This window comes from Lampetra planeri, chromosome 33 (genome assembly GCF_965212315.1).
Source record: "Lampetra planeri chromosome 33, kcLamPlan1.2.h2, whole genome shotgun sequence".
In the NCBI taxonomy this organism is placed as follows: Eukaryota; Metazoa; Chordata; class Hyperoartia; order Petromyzontiformes; family Petromyzontidae; genus Lampetra; species Lampetra planeri.
In genome coordinates this window covers 3,705,985-3,728,533 of record NC_136139.1, presented here as the reverse complement: position 1 = coordinate 3,728,533, position 22,549 = coordinate 3,705,985, and the positions used below count along the sequence as shown (strand labels likewise).

The 22,549-nt window shown below is 44.8% G+C and overlaps 1 protein-coding gene across 1 annotated transcript in view; it reads left to right on the top strand.

The window, feature by feature from the left end:
- LOC144729618 (kinesin-like protein KIF26B) overlaps positions 1–22,549 on the top strand; it is a 122,692-nt gene that overhangs the window by 28,149 nt on the left and 71,994 nt on the right. The window contains exon 3 of the mRNA XM_078610015.1: positions 12,305–12,519. Within this exon, the coding sequence (XP_078466141.1) occupies positions 12,305–12,519 (215 nt within the window). The remainder of the gene's footprint in view (positions 1–12,304; positions 12,520–22,549) is intronic.

The following is a 22,549-nucleotide window of genomic DNA, read 5'->3' as shown; positions in this document are numbered from 1 at the left end:
GGACCAGAAGGCTCTAAGGAAAGCTGTCTCGGGTGTGGACCAATCAACTTCAAGGACAGTGCATACATTATCAGAGTTTTGTTTTTTGTTTGCATTATGACTGCAGGTATTGTGGTCTATGCAAACATGACTCCTCGTAAAAAAAGGTGTCAGTTTTGTTGCCAGATAAAAGGGTAAATAAAACAATTATCATATTTTTTACTGGCAAATGAGGTACCAATGGTGTAATCTGGATTTAACAATAGCCAGTGTGAGCTGGTATGCGTGACTTGAGCGATGTGGGTGGTGCGTTGGCGTTAATCATCGTGATGTCATCCACTTTATGCTGAACCGTGTCATGGCCAAGCGTGTAAAGGTCTACTTTTGGTCAAAGGTTTTGGGCGATAGAGAGTATTAAGTGTTGGGTAGGAAAGACAGATACCATCGTGTTATTGTGGCGCTGGGGATGCGCACTGCGGTACTTTCCAGAGGGCAATTCGCAATTTCCTCTGCACTGTCGTGGCTGGCCAGATCGGCATCGTGACAAGAAGGTCCAAACACCTTCGCCATGACAATGGCCAATTTGGCGCGACACGGCGCGGTTGGGACCGGTCCTGCGCACCTCTCTCACCAACCTGCCCTGGCCAGCGTGGCGAAGTATGGTCAATGAAACCTCCGCTGCAAACACGGCGCAGTGAGGCTTCTATCCAGCAGTGGATTGACAAAGGGGCTGCTCTATTCTCGCACGTGGCGATACGTTTCGGAGCTAAATTCCAACGTTGAGGTCTGCAAGTCACAAGAGGGCTTCAGGAAAGAGTTTGTGTGCGTGTTTTTTTTGCTATTCCTCCACTGAAGGAGGGCAGATTATAGTGGGTTGCTATACGATTCATGGTTTGGGTCGTGTGTCCACGATTGCACTGTGGCTCCTCTTTAACTTTCCATTCACGAAAAGGCTGTAAGTTATAGCGTAACTAATTTATTTCAGCATCGCAGTGTTTTCCTCGTTAAACAAGATCAGAGCAGTGATTGCCTCATTTGGCAGCCCCGAGCCAAAGATGGAAATTCCACGTTCTTACGGCGAGGGCCAGTACGTCCGTATTACAGCCTCCGTTGACTTCAGACAGCGGTGCTCGTTGCTCAAATCCTTAAAGGGATGCTGGGCTTAGTTGACCCCCGACGAAGATTTGAACTTGCAATCTTCTGAACGTGAGTCAAGCGCTGTAATCACTGCACCGCCAAAGTAACAGGAATTATGGGAGTGCTTTGTGGTTGTCCAGCATATATATAGTCCTGCGGCTCAGCGATAAATAGTTAAGCAGTAAGCGGCTGCAATAAATCTATACTTAGGTATATTAGCACTGTGTCATATGGATGCAGCGGTACTTACAATATGAGTTATCTTAAAACCAAAAAACACACAATTTTATCGATGTTATTTCCCCGAGAAGTGTTGTTGACTTTAAACGTAGTAATTAATTCCTATGTGAAAGGTAATTTTCCATTTCGCCTCATTCACATATAGTATACAGTATAAACAAAACCATTATATGGTTTGACCATTTTAAAGGGCAGGCACGGTAAAGTGGGTGCCTGTCCAGGGTTGGCATGTTCACATAGCACAACAGTGGGGGGAAAAAAATGTTCTTACCAAGGGCAGAATAGGACCTTTGGCATTACACACATGAGCACACACACACACACACAGCTCAGTCACTTCTGTCACTACAAGATGTCTTGCAGTGCCCGAAGTAAGTGACTGAGCGTGGTGCTGAAATGCGAAACACATTCTCAGCCAGATCCCAAGGATTCACCCTCCTGTACCGGATGAGTGCGGCCAAGATCCAAGATGCTTTCTGCGACGGGATGAATATCATTCGCACGCGCTTGGTTGTACGAAGAGTCTCATCTCCGAATCTGCATATGTCTGCCCAGGGGGGGTTGGTAACACAACAGTGTCAGATTTTTGGAGAGTTCCATTTGTTCACCAGCATCTCGGGAGTGGCTGCATTGAATGCTACTCCTGTGATGTGCCTCTGGTCAAGGCTCACTAAAGCAATTTTGGACCAAAAATAAAAAATAAAAAGTCCATAAGGAACACGCTGCCAACATTTTAACCGTGCCGTTCCAGCTGCTGTCTGATTATGAATCTTGAATAATGGATGCTATCTTCACAGATCCCCCTGTGGTTTGACTGCTGTTGTGCATTTCCGTTGCCGGTTGCTGCACATCGCGGTCAAAACGCAGATTGTGGCATTGCGTCATTGTTTTAAGAGTTCATTGTTTTTTGGACTGCATGCTATCGCCGGAGGTCAGGAGGTGATAGCATACTTGTTTAAGTCGTAATGGAACCGCTATATACTTTACCGTTTACAGCTCAATCCTTTATGGCTATACGCGTTAAGAGCTCCGTTTTTTATGGGGCATTTGCATGCTGAGGCTGCAGAATGCGTGCCGGGCTCATGACCCCTTGTGGTCTAGGGAACCAAGAAAGCTCCCAAACACACCGACAGAGTGTGCGGGCCCACGCAGGAGATGAACGCAGCCTACAACAGGTGGGGACATGCAACGTACAAAGTCGCGTTCCCGCGGTGATGTGCAAGTGTGCCCTGGGGTGCTGGGTTACGCATGGGTCTGATTGGCTGCAGACGGTGGTCACCACCTGTGCAACACAGTAAAAATCATGACTATGATGGCAATGAGAATGTTTCACGACACCGGAAGAGGGGAGAACTTGGTGGCCCAGATGTTAACTGGGTGGCCCAGATGTTAACTACCTCACCTGGTATACAAAAGGTCGTGGGTTCGATCCTGACCCTGGCACAGAGGTCGCAAACGGGTTTTGATTCCTTACCCGTACCCGGCCGGGTATCGGATAGGGTACGAGTACGGGTACCCGATTGCGACCTCTGGGCTGAAGCCATGTTGCAGGCGCGGGTGGGTTGATTCTAGGAACTTGAATTGTGAGAAGAGACAAGACGTTGGTAAATGAGTGACAAACGGTTACTCACCAGTGACTCACGGCCTACCCGTACCCGTACCCGGCCTCACCAGGGTCGCAAACGGGTACCCGGCCGGGTACGGGTAGCCGGGTATCGGGTAGGGTACGGGTATCGGGTACCCGGTTGCGACCTCTGCCCTGGCACCTGTAGAAACAAAATTAATACAGTAATTTTACTACGGTCATTTTGTTTCTTGCTGTGGTTGTCCCACCTGATGACGGAAGCTTGTGTTGCTTCTGAAACGTCGTGATTAAATTTAGTTATTTAAATTTTTTTAATTCTTATTTTTTTCACATACGTGAGTCACGTAGATACAAATAAAAATAAAAATATCACGACTTTTCGATCGCAACGCAAGCAATCGTCATCAGGCGATATAAAGAATATTAATGTGATTGCTTTAAGTGGCACGCTGTTGCCTAACTGACACAAAAACGGGACTTTTTGAGTCCCGGAAAGACGTATTTCACGGGAGGATGCTCGTGTACAAAACCACACAAGAAGCTGGGAACCCAGCTGGAGATCCGGTTTTTAATTCCCAACCATGCTACGTCAGTTACAAGTGATATCTGAAGCTTCTGTGGGTCTTCCCTGGTCTTGAAATGAGTGCCTGTCGCAGTGCATGAGCACGGCCATTAGAGTGGCAGAGGTGACCTTGCGTGTGATGAGGGATGGACGGCCATACCACCCACCTCGATTGTGTTCCCGAACAGTACTATGTCCTTAAACATAACTTGTTAGTTTTACGTGGATTTTAATTTGAGGAAATTCATCTTGAAGGTGATAAATGAATGCGATTACAGCCCACGGTGAATTTTGAAAACATCAACGGAATTACATCGGAGTGTGTTACTTCTAGCACTTTGAGAGAATGGTATAGCTGCTGGTCACTTTTCAAAAGTAACAGTCCCCAGACCTTCCAACAGATCACGTTTCTCTGTACTGCTCAGGTTCTTTGTGGCCATGCTGTGGCCGGTTTTCTCAGATGTGGTTTCGGGTCTGTTGTTCGGCACGGTGTCCAACGTTCTTTGCGCCACTCGCCGAAGATACTTCATCAGGAGTTCCGTCCTAATATTCCCGAAGAATCTGGACACACACGCGTAGTCTATCGCTCTCACTCACTCTAAATGAAAATGAAGTTAAGCAGGAAATTCGAACGGTGCTTTTACAGGCAGCGTTATTGATTTAGTGTACAGGGTCTCTCTCAATGGCCTGAATAAATTGGGCTGCTTAGGGACAGTGTGTGGACGATTACAGCAGCGGCAAGTGAGTTGTGCTGGATATGACATAAAGATGTCTCTTAATTAGAATTGTTTTCAAGAAATTACCACTGTCAATTGTTACTTCTCTCACATGGACCAACAAAAAATGTTTTCATAATCAAAATGCATAATGGTATTTCCCCCCCTCATTTGATGAGAATTGAATCTCTGCATTTAGAGAGAGGTTCAAAGAGCTGGCTTTTATGTATTTGACATTTTGCCCATGCTATTAGAATTCTATTAAATTGTTGTTTTTTTGTTCCCGTTTAACTTTTTTAATTAACGTGTTAGAGAGAGAAATGTGGGCGAATAAATTAAAAACAGGAATAAATTAAACCTGAGCAAATGTAATACAGGGACAATGGTTCAATAGAGAAATAAAGACCCACTGTTAATTTGAAAAAAAAAAACCTCATTAATTAATTGACCCATATTTTTGACTGAAATCATGAGGCTTAATGCAGGCATATCGGTTAGGTAAATAGTGTCTGTGAAGCCACTAAAGTTAACATATTAATTTGGAGCTACAGTAGCCAGCTAGGGTAATTTAGCAGCACCAACAAGAATAGGGTCAAGTCATTGTCCCTTTGCTTAAATGGGCATTGGAAATTCCACATTCCCATCGCAGGAAACCGTTTACCCATGCAAGCACGACTTACAGCATAAACAAATGGTGCTCATGTTATCTGCATCAGGGGGTGATGATTATGGTGATGATGACGATGATAGTGGTTGTGAATTTGTGGTGATGGGATTGATGGCAGTTGCCTGAGTTGGCCTGGCCTAGTACTTAATCTCTGCAATGAAATGATAATACAGCAATAAAAAAAAGCATCGGTCTTGATACTTTCTATTCAATTTAATAATAACAATAATGATAATAATTTACAACCTTTCGTCAATTCAATGTTGGGATGAATGCCCACCCATACTGGGTCGGTCACAACGAAGAGGGGGGCCCGCTGTCAGTCCAGATATCACTCGCTACCGATGTTAGCCGTGGCCAGGACTCCAACCTCGGTTGCGTGGTTGCTCATTGCACTCCAACCATTGCTCCTCACTTGCTAATTATTCTTCAAATAAAAAAAACATTTACAATCCAATTTTCAATATCTACAAACTACTTCTCATAGCTAGAGCCTCCTCTAGTCAAAAGTAATGAATGAGGCCAAAGAAGAAGAAGGAGGGGAGGGGAGGTTGGGGTGGAATAAAAAAAAAGCACAATCATCTGCACCTATTCAAAGGCTCTGTTTCAGGTGCTGCCCTCTTGAGACCTCTGCTCTAATGACCAGAGGACCACCTAGGAGGGGGATTTATTGCACACAGTGCCACCATTGTTGGCCAGCCCAAGGTGTACACAGACAACCCCGCCATTACCATCAGCGGGGTGCCGATGGAGTGTCGGCGAGAGGTGATATTGCAATATGGGAGCTGCTGAAGGGGATGTTCGGAAGGTGGATGTGGGGGGTTGGTAGAGCGAGTTAGGTGGCCGTGAGTGGGAGGACACCGGAGGAGACGGGAGCCCGGCAATTGTGGGTTATTATATTGCACTATCGTGGGCGATCAACATGCATACACCCCGAGACCTTGTCAATAATGTAACGATAGCCCGGGAGGGCCCGAGGAGACATGTGGTGAGCGGGTTGCCTTTTGTTCTCGCTGGAGGGTCCCTAGTGTGGATTGCGCGCGTGTGTATACGCAAAAGCGTCGTGCGTGCATCGCCCCGCGCTTTAGTGAACGCTTCCGGCTGGGGGTTCTCGCTGTTGGGGGGATGACGGCCCTCTTTAGATGATATCATCACGGAGGTATAAGCTCATATACATACACATAGTACTGTTGTTCAGAAGTCAAGAGTTGTTTGTCTCGCGTTTAAATGAGCGTCAGGGGGAAATCGTGTTTATTTGTGGCCCCGAGCCAGTAGTAGAAATTCCATATTGATAAGGCAGAAACCAGCCTCTCCAAGGGCAACGACTCTTGACTTCTGCCAAAGTGTTACTCATTGAGTCAATCCCCGGCTGAAGTTTTCGAATCGTGAATCACCACCTGGTGCCGTGGTGGTGAGATATTAACTACCTCGCCTGGTATGCAGGAGGTCGTGGGTTCGATCCTCGACCCTGATGCCTGCTGCTGTATATTTAGAGTTTGCGTGTCTCTTTCTCTTTCCCCCGTGGTCGCGTGAATTTTTCTCTGGATTCTCTGTTTTTTCCCCTTCACATTTAGAAACACACGTTTAAAGTGCTCTACATTTCCACGTGATACGCCACTTTGTTGAGCTATCCATTTGTGGCAAGGTCGCTTCTGAAAAAGAGCTATGCAGCTCAGCGAGCCCTTGCCTGGTAAAAAAAAATAACAATTTAGTTTTAACTTAAACCAAAGTAAAAACGCATTGCGGTAGATTCTGCGGCAATTGATGGTCCCTTCCAACATAGCCGACGTGTGCGTTTATTGCTACCTTAATGTATATATTTATAATCGCGTGGGGATGACTTGCCCCCTGTGTGGTCCTTCAAAACAAAAGCCACTGTGGTTCGTTCTGTTCCACGACAAGCCGTGCGGGCGGGGCACACGAGCCATCAGCGGCTTTGCGTCATTCACCCTCGACGGTTGGCAGGATAATTGCGAGGCTGTTGTGTTGGCCATTTCGTCGGGGTACTCCGGGGACGGAGGGGTGGGGGGCGAGAAGTCCCCGCAGCACCTGGTTGAACCTAAGCCCCTGCCGGCGACGCGCGTGATTTTATATTTTATTTATATTTAATTTATATTTTATTCAGATTTTATTTTATTTCTATTTTATTTTATTTATATTTTATTTATATTTTATTTATATTTTATTTATATTTCACCGCCCCCCTCCCTCTACCTTCCCCATCCGTGAGCACGCGCACACCAGCGGCGGACTGGCCCTGGCCATCTTTCATCCACTTAATTCCGATCCACCACACACGTCGCAATGTAATGGGCCGACTCGCGCAAGAGATCAAGCCCCGGCGTGAATGGAGCGATTATTGCCCGTTGTCCTGTTATATAGAACGTTTCATTTCGTTATTTGGACGTTCCTCGGTGCAGTTCGCCGCAGGTTTGCTTGTTTTTAAGGTCATCAACGGGCTGCACAGTGTTTATGTAAAACAAACGACACTCCACGCAATGGTCCCCCAAGGAGCACGGCAGTTTGGTTATATCAGCGGTAGTCGTCTGGATACAGTACACAGAGCTGCTATCTTATTTTACACTCGCTCTGTAAGCAGGGTTACGGGCCACTGGCTTCCCACGTGCTGGGAATTAACATCCCATGATGTACCAAACAAGCTGATGGCAGGGGACCTTTCTGATAGTAGAATTAGGGTCATGTAGCTGACTGTGCCATTGGTATGAAGTCGAGCAGATTCTGGCATGGGTACAGGCTTTTTAATAACTGACTTGCGTATAGTTACGTGTTATTCTAAAACTGTGTTTGTTGTTGTTATTTTATCAGATCAGGCCCACTGAGCGAAATAGCTCATTTTCAGAAGTGACCTGGTGACAAATGATATAGTTCAACGAAGTGGCTTATCATAATGTGGACATGTATAGCAGCCACACACTCGTGTTTTTTAAATGTGGAGTGAAAAAGCCAGAGGGAGAACATGAAACTTCAAAATATTCAGGCGTCAATGTCGGGATTGGGATCGGCATCGAACCCACGACCTCCTGCACACCAGGCAAGGTAGTTAACATCTCACCACTGTGAGAGAGAGAGACACGCAAACTCCAAATGTACAGCAGGAATCGTCAGGGTCGGGATCGAACCCACGACCTCCTGTATAGCAGGCGAGGTAGTTAACATCTCATAGCCGCCGTGGCACCAGGTGGTGACTCACGATTTAAAAAAAACTTCAGCCGGGGATCGACTCAATGAATAACTCTTTGGCAGACGTCAAGAGTCGTTGCCCTTGGAGAGGCTGGTCTCTGCCTCATCAATATGGAATTTCTACCACTGACTCAGGGCCACAAATGTATACGAATGACCCCTGATGCTTATTTAAACGTGAGACAACCAACTCTTCACTTCTGAACTACAGTTACTTTTTGATTTAAAGCTTTCGTGACTGCAGGGATTGATCTTCTTGGTTCTTTCGGTAAAGTCACGTAGAAGGGAAGTAATAAAATAATAAAAATAAAACAATAAAATAATTCTCACGACGTTTCAACGTCTCCCCGACAGACCTGGTCTTCACCTGAGGACGGCTGCTTGCGTTGTGGCCGAAACGTCGTGAGAATTATTTTATTATGTTTTATTTTTATATTTTATTACTTTCCTTCTACGTGACTTTACCGAAAGAACCAAGAAGATACAGTTACTTTACATCTGTATATGAGCTTCAACCTCTGTGATGATATCATCTAAAGAGGAGCCGATGGCGGAGACCGGCCGTGACTCCAAAAAGGCTGTTTACCAGCTGTGAATGTAAACAATATGTTCAAAGTCAAGTGAAAATCAAAGTGTCTCTCTCTCTCTCTCCATTTGAATGAGAAACGGGGCGGCACTTATCTTTGCTTAGTGGCCCGGAAAACAACTTGTTAAGCTACAACGTTTGGATGACAGCAGCCGCTCACTCCAGAGGATGATACTGACGATTGCCCATAAAGGAGGGCTCACTTTATTTACCCCTCAGGGACAACACTCCAAGTTGGCCCATGACCGTGATTTGAACTCGCATGCTGATTGTGAGTCGAGTGCTCTAACCACAGCGTCAAGCCGCTGGATAATGGCTAATGTGGGCGAGGCAAAGATGATTTGCTGCATTGAGATCAAGTGGCAGAGTGGCGGTGCATTGGTGATGGCACTGCGCTGTGAACCTTGACCCCAACTGAGTTTTGAGTCCCAGCCCCGGCTAACATCAGTGGCGAGTCATATCTGAGCCAGTCTTAGCCTCGTTCTTCTACCAAACTGGAGTCATCAGCACGGTGAAGCATTGCCAAACAACCTCCACGACTAACACGGCTTGGGAAGGCCTCCATACAGCAGTGGATTAACATCAGGCTCTAAATTAGTACATACGAATCCTGAAATTAATTCTCACCGTACGTAGCCAACCGTGCTAATTGGAGGTCAATACACTATCGTATCGGTGTAAATTAAATACGGTTAACCAACGCAAACGACAGCCCTCGCGACCCACGATCCAGTCACGCGATAGAGAGCACGGACGCGTTGTTGCGCTACGCGCACGCCGGCCGGCCGCTGGTGTTTCCACGGGCACTTTATCCAAGCGTTGCGTCAACAACGCGCGTGGGGTGGGCGCGCAAACAGGAAAACACACGGGGCGCGCAAATAGGGTGCCGAGCGCGTGGGCTCGTGCGTGCAAAGGTCTGCCTCGTCGCTTGAGCACAGCGCGCGCTCTCGTTGTGCAATCTCCCCCTTCCCCCCCCGCAGTTGCGCGCAGGGAAAAACAAAGTCCGAGAACAACTCGGGCGAAGTGGAAAAAATGTGTTGCAAGCAAAGTAGTGATGATAATAATTGCATTTACATAGCGGCTTTTCATCAAGGGTATCAAAGTGCTGTACAGGACACAGCAGCAGCAGACACTCGGCATATACATAATCTTATAAATACATTTACGAAATAATGTACTAAATTAACTAAGCATTTAATAAGCGGAAGTATGTAAATATGTTTTAAGGCGCATTTAAAAAAAAGATCCACAGACTCAAGAGATTCTGATATCTTGTGAAAGAGCGTTCTGGGGACAACACGGGAGAAATCTCGGTCACCCATAGACCGAAACTTAGACCTGAGAATGCAGAGAAGATCTGCATCCCCAGATCATATGGACCTTGAGGGGACATCTGGGCGAACCATGTCAATGATGTAGGCTGGAGCAAGATGGTGCACTGCTTTGTAAGTCAACAATAGGATTTAAAAACTGTATTCTACGTGAAACTGGAAGCCAGTGCAGGGAGGCCCAACCGGGTGTAAATAACAAGATGTGTCAATCTTGATTTGAAGCTTTCGCGAGTAAAGATGCGTCAAGCGGTTAAATGGCTGGGTATGACGAAGGCTGACCTCGTTTTTTGCGAATGGGGTTGCGTGTGTTTTCCAGTGACGTGATGCTGGTGGCGCTTATTTCCCATTCGTTGATTCGCAACATTATCGGGGCCGTTATGCATTTGCAAACAAGTTCGTCATTGGCAGTGACGACGGCACCGGGACAATGGAGGCATGGAGAGGGCCCTGCAACTGAATATGAAAAGTGAAGAGCGATTTGTAATAATAGGCGCAGCTGTCTATTGAATTGGAGAGCTTCGGATTTAATAGCTAGCTGGGCTTTTTTTGTTGGCAGACTGAACTGCTTGATTTAGTAACGCGGTTGATTTTGTTATATTTGACTGAGATTCCCCTCCCCCCGCCCGCTCCCCCACCGCCGTGTTCGTTTGTCTAATCAACATCATCACCTGTGCCATATTCACTGGCGGAGAAAGGCCTTCCCCAATAATTCGCACCTGTCACGGTGCTCTCAGGATGCAAGAAATACATATGGATGCTGCAACATGAGCTGACGTCATTGCTCCATCTGTCTGCCACGGGAACGCTCTATCCGTTGATTGCCACTACTTTGTGAGTCTTTCCCACTGATCAGTATCTCTTCTGGCGATGTGTCCTCTCAATAGCAAACTAAATAAGACGATGGACGAGTGACAGTTTTTTTTGTCTGAACTTTGTTGTCGTTCCACAGCGCCTCCGATTAGCAAGGTTGGCTAGGTAGGGTGTGAAAGAAGTTCAACATACATGCATACGTGTCGAAACAGCTCCTAGTAAAATGCACTTTTGAAGAGAAATCCTGAATACAAAAAAAATAATGAGCCGCATTTCAGAGGGGCCTTGGACCCGTACAGACTTCTATCACGCAAACATTTATACACATCCCTTTTAAATTTAACTCTTGTGAGATGTCTAGAATTGATAAAAAAAAATAATCTGCTCGTGTTTTATAGGATCCCGTAATAAATGATAGCCATAGCTCATAAAATATGCATAGGATTTAAAATTTTATGTTTAATTTGAAAGAGCAGTTGTAGGAATTTTAAATGACAATAAAACCCTATAGGCAACCTTCGACGGGGATTTTGCTGGCCTGCATTAACAATATATTTCTGAGCACATTTCCGAGAAATGTTTGGTGAGCAATATATTTCTGAGTGTCAGCCTCACCAGAATACACTTCCGATGCAGAACTTGCTGCAAAGAGTCCTGGTGTGAGAACACACGGTGGTGTAATAATAAGCACCGTACTGCATTCTTTCTGCAGGATATGAAAACTTTAAACTTTCTTAAATTAATCATAAACGGTTTCTATTAGTGTTTATGATGGCTTTTTTTTTGCGCTTCCAAAGTGATTTCTTACGTTGGATGAATAATTCACTGTGAAGATCATGTTTATTTAATGCTTAGCCAAACGCTTGGCTTGAATTTGCGGTTTCCAAAAAAAAAAATGAGCGACATCGCAATAATATCGTGGTATACAAGCCCAGCAATCTGGCTAAATTTGATTCCTCAGAGAATAAGCTATATATATATAAAAAAAAAACATCCATTTAAAATCCATCTTGGACAGTCTGTTTATATTCACTCCCAAAATCAAAGTGTCTAGTGCAATTTTTTTCAACATATATTTGAGTTTTCGATTTAAAGCTTTCGTGACTACAGGGATTCATCTTCTTGGTTCTTTCGGTAAAGTCACGTAGAAGGGAAGTAATAAAATAATAAAAATAAAACATAATAATGAGAATTATTTTATTATGTTTTATTTTTATTATTTTATTACTTCCCTTCTACGTGACTTTACCGAAAGAACCAAGAAGATGTATTTGAGTGTTGACAATCATGTTGGTGTTGTAACTCGCTGACCCCAGCCCAAAACTGGACACCTGCGCAAAAAGAGCTTCCTTGCTCATCGGATTCCTCCCGCAGTCGAAATAAAGACTCTGATGGAGAAACATCCTAAAAGGCTCCAGACGTCGAAAGAGAAAGAAAGTCCTTCCCCCCTTGAGCCTCGCGTTAAAGCCCCCCCCCCCTTGTCGTCGCAGGTGTCGTCGCTCGTAGCGGAGGGCCGTCGCGAGGGACCGCGGTCGCAGCAGCGAGCCGAGGGCGCCCAAGCGGACCCCGAGCAGAGGCCGTGCGCGGGGGCGAGCGACGCCGCCACCACCGCCGCCGCCCTCTCCTCCCGCTGCCCCTCGCTGCCTCCCAGCGGCGCTGCCCTGCACCTGGGGAGCGGCTCCATCGCCGCGTCGTTTTTCGCGAGGTGAGCCCGCCCGCCCGCATGCCCGCCAAGTTGTTGTTGTGGTTGTGGTTCGTTCGTTTTGCGGTTTTCGTTCGGGTGTGGAAATCGGCACGAGCGTTTGCTTTGTTTACGTCGGTGACTCGTCGTCGTTAATGAGTCATGATCGATCCGCTGCTCGATGGTCGAACCGAGCCATTGCCATCCCTTGTGAGCTTGTGATGCACCAATTGAGCCGAGCCATTGCCATCCCTTGTGAGCTTGTGATGCACCAATTGAGCCAGCATGTGTGCGCAGGAATTGATTCTATCCCTTTGTCGCCCTGCTGTTGGATGTGAGCATCTGTCTAGCCGAGAGTTCTTCTCCATAAACACTTAGAATAACATTCTGGATTTGAGGCTTTCGTGACTGCAAGGATTCATACTCTTAGGTTTTTTTGGTAAAGTCACGTAGGTAAAAAATAATAATAGAAATAAAATAATAATGAATGGAAATAAATCAATTAAATCACGACGTTTCGGAGGCAACACAAGTCTCCGTCTTCAGGTGGGACCGTCACAGCTCAATTTAAATTATTTATTTTCATTTATTATTATTTTATTTCTATTATTATTTTTATTTTGTACCTACGTGACTTTACCGAAAAAAACCTAAGAGTACTTATAATACCAATAGTTTACATTTGTAAGACACGATTCATCCAAGGAGTCTCGGACGATTTCCACACTTCAGCACCTTTCATAGAGAGCACTGCCCAACTTCTCACAAAGTCTCACCAACCGATCCTTTGCTTGCCTCTTCCCGTTCCTCCCTTCCCTTTTTTCACCGTTGGATAATCTTCGTATCATCTCCAGCCATGTCCCTCTTAGGATATGCCTTACACCTACCACCTACTCATCCCATTTCTCAGTAATGCTCGCTTGTATCTTTATGCCCCTAATGCACACACACACACACACGCACGTATACAGGTTATTGTATTATGCGATTATATTTCTAAGTGGATAAAACTATCAGAAAGACATATATATATAACAGATGGAGTGGAGCAGTGGCTCAGTGGTGAGCGAATGCATGTCACTGATATCAGTGGTGAGTGATATCTGAACCGGTCTTGGGCTCGCACTTCAGGCCAACCTCTGGCTCTTGGGGGCCTTCATCCAGCAGTGGATTGAGAAAGAGCTGAAATACTCTTAGGTTTTTATTTTTCTCTCTCTCTCGGTAAAGTCACGTAGGTAAAAAAATAAAATTAAAAGTTAATAAAAGTAATAATGGAAATAAAATAATAAATCACGACGTTTCGGAGGCAACTCGGAGACTTGTGTTGCCTCCAAAACGTCGTGATTTATTATTTTATTTTATTTCCATTATTACTTTTATTAACTTTTAATTTTTTTTTTTACCTACGTGACTTTACCGAGAAAAAAAAACCTAAGAGTATGAATCCTTGCAGTCACGAAAGCTTCAAATCTAGAATTAAAGAGCTGAAACTTTTTATTATTATTATTTTTTTATTATAAAAATAGATATTTTACATAGCAGCTGCAAATGGGCTTGTTGTTAAACACTGGCCGAACATTCGTGTTGTTGTTGGTGGTGGTGGTGAAATTCAACTTGGGGCTTGCTTGCATCTGTGCACAGCTCAAAGGGGCTTGCACATTCCGCGTAATCTGCTCAAGAATGTGGGTGGGCACCATTGTGCCCTGAGATGTTGCCTCTGTGCTCGGGAGTTTATGGTCAAGAGCAGAAGCCAGTTAAAATATCTACATTTGCACGGAATATTCATAAGGCATAGGTTTTGTTTTCCCTTTGATGAATGCTATTTCACTGATTTGCAGCAAAGCTATTCCTTTGTTGTAAAAAAATTATAACTTAAACATTACTAGTTAATTATAACCGTGGCACTTATACTCATCATAATCGTTTATGTGATCGTTTCATATTCATGGAGCAGCGACAAACATTTAACAATCTGCCCGCGTGATTTTAAACTTAATGCTGCAAATATTTACGTCGTAAAGTCAAATAATGCAGTTTCTCCGAACACGCATGTGCGCATGGTAGATGCGCATCACCACTGACTGTCCTGAGTCAGTGGTGGAAATTTCCCGTTATTATGTCGAGGCTAATCTATGTATAGGAAAACCACTGTTGAATTACCATTCAGCAGGAGTACCTATTTTATGGACCCTGGATGGATAATGGGGCTGATTTGACCCCCAACAGAGATTTTAAATCGAGATTGTGAGCTAAGCGCTCTGCCAAAGTGCTCTTGAACGATTTAAATCAGTGCCTACACGAATCTAAATTTCCATGTACCGTCACTCAACCTATATTTCTATTAAGGCATCGTTTATATATATTAATAAAATTGTAGACCACCCACAAACCCGATAACAGCAGCTGATTATATTATTTAACAAAGCCTATATTGTGACGCAAAATAAATAACTATCAAAGTCATTTATCTACCTTACATTGCCGTATTAACTTGCATATCTGACTCCTACGCATGTATTTACGTGTCGAGTGTAAGTGGCTGTGAAATAATCGGACATAATAGAGTCTGCGTGCGTCTAAACATTCGTCTTTCTAGCAGGCGACGCCTGTGCTAATGGCTCCGCTGCAAAGTAACCATTTGTTCCGGCGATGTATTTTCGAGTGAATAAATACGTTGCTCAGGACCGTTTTTTTGGCTTTTCGTGCGCGCATTCATTGCCATTTCCATTGCCGCCCCTGAAAACGGCAATACGTTTGAACTAAACCCTTGTGCATATATTCAACCGCGACCATTACTGCCTTTTGCGGGGCAAAGCGAAAACCCGGTTATCAATTTCACTAAAAGGCTGGAGGGGTGGTGGCGGTGCCGAAACTATTTTTCAGAGGAAATTAGAAATAATCATACCCAATCAGCATTTGTATTCTTTTATGTCTTTTTATTAATTCAATCGAGACGGCGGACGTAATTATGGAAATTGTTAAACATGTATACTCCAAGATGGAAATCCCCTTTTGTGAGTTCTGGCTTTTCATTATTAAAAGCTGGCCCCCGTTTTTTAAAAACGTCAAAAATTACCAGAGGCTTAAGTGCAAGCGTGTAGTGCTTCATAATTGCTGCAATTAGTGCTGTGCCGTGCCTCGCAATAAACAGTCTTATTCAATCACAAATTGTGATCCACACAGAGGCAGGCACAATGGTGGGGCCCATATTTAAGTCTTGAGTATTATTATAATTATTATTTTCTTGTTTTAACACCGGATGAACATTGGTGCACGTGCATTGTTTAATGCACTCATAATAGTGAAGATGATCATAATTTACATCTCCATGTCAGTCCACTACTGAATGAGTGAAGGCCTTACACGTGCCGTGTCAGGCATGAAACGGGGGGCGGGTGAAGTACGGTCAACAAACTTGCCACGACGGGAAGGCATAGGGAGGGCTCATCCAGCAGTAGATTTATAAAGGGCTTTACATTTTTATCTCAGAATCAGAATTTGTATTTATACTGGAGGAATCCGATGAGCTACAAAGCTCTTTTTCACAGAGGTTCCAATAGAGGTAGGTCAGAAAGTTGCGTTAACAAAGAATGCAAAAAACACGATAGGAGTGCAATGTATAGGAAAGGTAAGCAAACCACGAAACTAAACTATTTTATTTTTATTTTACCAGGTAAAGCCCACTGAGTTATTAGCTTCTTTTTTCAGAAGTGATCTGGCCACAAATGATAGCTCAACGAAGTGGCTTATCGTGTGCACATTTATAGCAGCCAAATAATCTGAATAATCTAAACGCGGCCGAGAAGGCACCAACCGAGGAGATGGAGCGATGAAATCAGCTCGTGTGTAGGGTGTATATGCTTAGATTGTCTGACCGTGAAACAGTGACGGCTCATGGAGCTCTTCATCCAGCAGTGGATTGCTCACGGCTGATGATGATGGCAATAGAAGTGGGGGATGAGTACCGGACATCAATTAATACACGCTACATCATTTAGGCATCAACGTAAAATGTAAACGTTGCAATGGTCCTCACAATGTCCTAGTTTTGTTTTCATGTATCGATATCCATGGCTATTGGAGGCAAGTCACTCCAGCGAATACTTTTCACTTGAGACTCTGCAGGATAGGCCCATGCTTTACGTGATTTCGAATGAACATACTTCAGCATATCAAGTAGAACGTGGTCTTTTCCATAAAAAAAATCACTGAAAAACAAAACCCCACTGCTTTCAAAGGGGTATTTTTCCGCATGGAGCAGCGTGTGTGTGTGTGTATTTCAACAAGTTAAATCATAACATAATAATGGCAGCTCTCACGGTTATATTAATAAAGAAGCAAGGACTGCATGTAAATGGTGATTGACTGTAATAATTAGCACTGTGTTTGTAACTGTGGCGCTGACCATTTGTCAGACCCCGCCTTCCCTTTTTCTGCACTTGCCACTTAGCCCAGGCTCTTGCCCCGGCTTTGTTTCACCGTGAACCCAGATCGTGACATTTACCCCTTCCTCACCTGTTCCTTTACCTTTTGTATCCCCATTGTTGTGGGCAGCGTTGGTATATGAATACTCCGTATGAGAAGATGACCTTAACAGAGAATGGCACAAGAGGCTGGTGCCAGGAAGATGCGGCCACTACTTGGCACAGGACAGGGGAAAGTGGAAACAAATGACGAAACGTGAAATGAGCACCTACGATGATGATGATAAAACACATTCTTTGCACTATTTCAGTGCTACATTGTTATCTGGCCTGACCACCTGAATGTGAAATCGTAGTCGTTGCTCTGCATCTACGTCAGCCGTACCAAAGAAGAAGTGCCGTACTGCGTATTTTTGTCCACGTGGTAACGAGGTCAAAGGTCAAGGTGCAGCCCTGAAATTGCCTGCTCGTGCCATTGCTGGCGCATGGGCCGCCGCTGCGGGGAAGCACCTCGACAGGCCCTCTGAAGAAATATTTTTCGGCCTACTTTTCCACATTGGCCAGATGTCTTGGAACAAGTGGGCAGCACCCACACTTTATCCCACAACGTGTTACCCTGCCTATCTGATTGGCTGCGATCTACCCGTTTATACCTGCCGGCCGTTTCAAATGCAACACCGGTGGATCGGGTCAGCGACCTCTGCATTGCATGCCCTGTGATAACCGTGTGCACCATGGCAGCGTCTGGAGATACTGTGCAAATTGACATTATTATTATTATGAACAGGATATCAGTACTGCATGGGGTAATTTTTCACTCGTGATAGCACTCCCCCGATGAGGGACTTATCATTGCATTTGCTTATTGCATTTGGCACGCAATTTCAACAGGCAATAAGCCAGATTTAGGCGCGTTATTATTGGAGGGTTTCAACAAATTCCTTTAAGCGATCATCCCCAAAAAACAGCTGCAATGATATAACAGAAACAAGCGTTAGCTTTGTGGCACGATAGTAAGTGGCTATTAAACGTCAGAAACACCGCTTGTAGACGTAGAGAGGCAGCCCCAAGTACAGTCTGTCCACTTGATTTTCAATTTTTAAAGATAAGACCAGGCATTTGCGATAATGATGAGGAGACGTGTTGGTGATTCATCAAGGTGTGTTTATAAAGCGGCCAAATGAGAGACAGTGAAGGAGAAATGGGAGGGAGAGAACCAACCGTTTCATTATTTTATGAGGTCAAAGCCAGCATTATAGTGAGTCTTCTAAACACACTGATGTGCCCTGACTTGATTAATAAGTTCCATCTCCGACCGACCATTCAACCATTACAAGCTTGCTGGCAATGTGGTGAGAGCACCTGACCCGCACATTGAGAGATTACGAGGTTAATTCAGCCAGGGTTTATGAAATAGATACTCCTTTGTGGGAGGACATCAACCTTTTGAATCCTGTGGGGAAATTGGCCCCCGTCACAGAAATGTGGAATTTCTACCAAATGGTTCAGGGCCACTAGTGGAGACGAGATACCATAAAGCACTGGTATCCAGAACGCACCATGATGATGATGATGAAGCAGTGTTGTGGAATTTGTAGTAAAAATCACAGAAGCATGTCTGCTCTTCATATATCAAGCTTAGTAGCCAGAGGCAGATTGGCCCATCATCAACGCCATGAGTAATAGGCGTGAATAGGTTCTCGGTTAATTCCTAAAAAAAAAAGATTAGCGTATGATGAATGCAGGAGCCTCGTCAAAGCATCCTCGCACCTGCACGAGTGCGAGGCAGTGATCATCACCATTGATGGGCACTGAGCCAGTGTTGGGAATTCCTCTTGTCTGTGGCAGGGGTGAGTTCGAACGGTGCATGACCGTGAAAATCATGGTTTCCATATGTGACATTTCTATATGTGACATTTCCATTTGTGAAATTTACACATTTGACATTTCCCAAGTAGAGTGAAGCAGAGTCCTGAGTTTGATCAGGTTTTTAGCAAATCATTTAGAGCACGTGGTTTATGTTTTGTTCTTTATTTAAAAATGATGATTAAAATTCACTTTCATCGCTTGTGGTGCCCTCGCAAGTGCTCAATTTGACCTGAGTGCCGTACATCAATGCAGCGTCAACGCAATGCCGCAAATATATTGTGTACTGCTCATGTTTTGCGATGTTTGTTGCTGTGTTGGCTTTCCGATGTGTTACTTCAGGTTGCATCGCGTGTTGTTCGACATTATGTGCCACATTTCGTGCCACGGCCTGGGAGCTTCTTCACCTTCTTTTGAGTTTGAATCGGGAATTGAATTCAGGTCCTAAAGAAGCTTTGTCACTGGCAGGACAAGATGCTCATGCTTTATTGGCATTACATTGGCATGCAGTGACCTAGATGGGATATTAAACTGTGGCCTTTGCACGGATGACTGAATGCATTCCCATTGGAATGTGGATAATGCTCACAAATGCACTGCCTGTTGTGTGAGATTTGAAAACCAAAAGTAGATATTTTGCATTACAAACAAATCTAGACTCATATGTAGGCTGCTGGCCCGGACAGCTAATTCCATACCAGGACGTAACCTGGGTTTGAATCCTGGTAACGACTCGTGAATTACATTGGTTCTCAAGTATAGCGAGTGTAAGCTCTCAGCCCAATCCTAAATAACTGCACAGAGAAAAAAAACATCACGTTAAATTTGGTATGTCACTTGACCCCTTCCCGTTCCGAGACGACTGCAAGTTGTAGGGTCACCGCTGAATCTCGGAAAGCACAAGCGGCTCAGCGTACATTTTTTTTCGGAGAGGCGTAGCGCCGCTATTTTTAAGGACATTGCTACTCACCGCAGAGAACCGTCACGACCCCACCGCACTCTACGATGGCTGGCACCAAACTGTGCCACACGCCCTCCCGCAAGGCCTTGTGGGAGCCTCGGTACCGATACGGTTATTTACATTTTTTTGTTTTTCTTCTGGCGCTGTAGACTTTTAAAAACACCTCTTGTTCAAAAATGCATGCACAATTCATAGTTTGAATGTAAAATAGGAAAAACATTATTTGGGATCGCAAAATTTGTGAGCCAACAACGTACGGTGGAATGTGAAGAGTTTCAGTTTTGCTTCAGTGGATAATGAAATGAAAAAATAAGTCAGCCAGATTTAGAAGTCGTATGCGTAGAATTCAAACCCGCAAGTGCAATGAAGTCAGTTGTGACGATCATTGTCTGACGTTATAAAACGGTATGAAGTAGAGTCACAAAAGCCATGTCAATTACAGTGGAGCACTACAGCTCACAGAGAAAGTGGCTTCCTGCACCAACAAGACCATTGCTCTATGGGAACCTCATTTGCCAGTAAAAATATGATAATTGGTTCTTTACCCTTCTATCTGGCAACAAAACTGACACCTTTTTACAAGGAGTCATGTTTGCATAGACCGCAATACCTGCAGTCATAATACAAACAAAAGAACATAACTCTTGAGGACAGTGCACATTATCAGAGTTATGTTCTTTTGTTTGTATTATGACTGCAGGTATTGTGGTCTATGCAAACATGACTCCTTGTAAAAAGGTGTCAGTTTTGTTGCCAGATAGAAGGGTAAAGAACCAATTATCAAGACCATTGCTGTGCTCATGTCCATCGGCGGGACAGAGCCCACTGGTTGAACCGCCACATTTTCATCGCAGGGGCAAGTCCCCTTGCATAGGACGGCAAACGTCAACAATTTTTTCATCATCATAAAGGGATGATGAGCTCCATAAAGCCTCACCTACAATTGGTCACGTGAGTTTATGGCCTGTCGCGGTATATTACGGGATATCACTGCAGAGGTGATTTCTCGTAGTTGCCTCTCTTTCAATGCAGCCTCTACTGTCCCAAATCATGCACGAATGTCAACGTTATATTTCGACGGGAGCCATCTGTTAAACGCAGAGGCTTGGACACCTGTTCTCACGAGCGCGTGGAAAAATTAAAAAAAAGTCGCCCGTGTTAGAGATAAAGGCGTGCGTGAAAAAAAGAATACGTCTAAAGAATGCATCTCATCTGGACACAATTCGGCCTTTGGATGTTTCGAGGCAGCGGCTCTGCCGTCCGGTTTCCCATCGTAATTGCGCGCCACACGGTTGACTCCCTGAGCCCGTGGGCATTTGGCTCTCAATGGCCGCAAGAGTCGGGGAGCGTTTAAGAGATCGTGGGTGCCCAATTACTCTGAGGGATGGCGAAGGGTAGCCGTGGGGACAATGGAGCGTCGCTTTCCATACAAGCCGGATGGACACACTACATTGGCCCGGCGTAATTACACATGATGCAAGACAACCACGGCCATTCACAGAGCAGTTAGAGACACCAATCCCTCCCCGGGCAGTTACACCACCTATTCTCAATGTTTTATTTTATTATTTTGACCTTATATTGTTTCATTTTCAGATGTGTATATTTTATGATTCGTGCCGTTTCACGCTTTTGGTGTTATCTTTCTCGCTGAATATGTTAATGCTTTACAGACCTTTGAGTATTCGCCGATGGGTGAAGGTCTATCCAAACCATGTCAGTCATGGAGGATGCTTGACAATACTTCACCAGGCTGGTCAGGACCAGTTCAGATATTACTCGTCATCGACGTTAGACCTGGCTAGGAATCAAACTCAGGCAACCAGGTTCACAACACAAATGCTAGCCACCCGTTAAAATGAGAGATGAAAGTGCCTCGCTTGCTCGACGGACTGTGGAGTCGTGATCATCTCCGTTGTGGTGGCCCTGAACGAGCGGTGGAAATTCCACATTCCTATGGCTCGGAGCTATCGCACAAAGGGAGACGCTGGACCTTTTCAAGCTTTCCACTCTTTTGTCACAGGGTGTAATCGCAGTGCCGAAATTATTCCGCAGCGTGGGAAAGAAGTCAGAGTTTTGTTTTTTTGCTTTTTGTCCAGTTACGCTTTACCCTTATCCGAGCCGCTCACGGGGATCTAACGCATCTCGCTCTCACAATCGGCTCGTCGTCAAAATTTTTGAAGCGTTCAGTTGGTGGTCGCCTTTTCCGGCCTCTCGTCACCGAATCCACTTCAGGTGTAAGGGGCTCTCGCGGCTGTCACCGAGATGAGCCGCGCTTGTCGCTGTGGGTGGCTCAGTGGACTGAGGCCGATGTCAGGATACGGAGCAGCCTTCCCCTCCTCCTCCTCCTGGGATCCTGAGCTCAAGCCTCGAGGCGGATGAGCCTCGAGAAAAGAAAATTGTTTCGCCACTTTTGTCCGAATTTTTGTAAAAAATCTGTGCCAAAACCGATTGACTAAAAAGTGTCAATGCTGGTAGGCGTTCACATGGGCGCTGTCGTTGTGGTTTTATTTGTTTTTTATAAATCCCGAGTAACTGTTAGTTATGTCTCTATTGTTTATTTACTCATTCGTTGATTCGGTTGCTTCATCGGAAGCATCTTCATAAGTTCATGAATGGACGTTTAGATTTATAGCATGCTTTAATGAAATATGCGCATTTATGAGCAGAACTTAATGGCAATGGTTACACTGACACTAAATATTTCCGAAAATGAAATCGGGCAAAGAAGGCCCCTCTTGAAAAAGAGTATTTAGCATCAGTGAGTCTGTTCTGGAAAAATAAAAAAAACAAAGTGAACGTT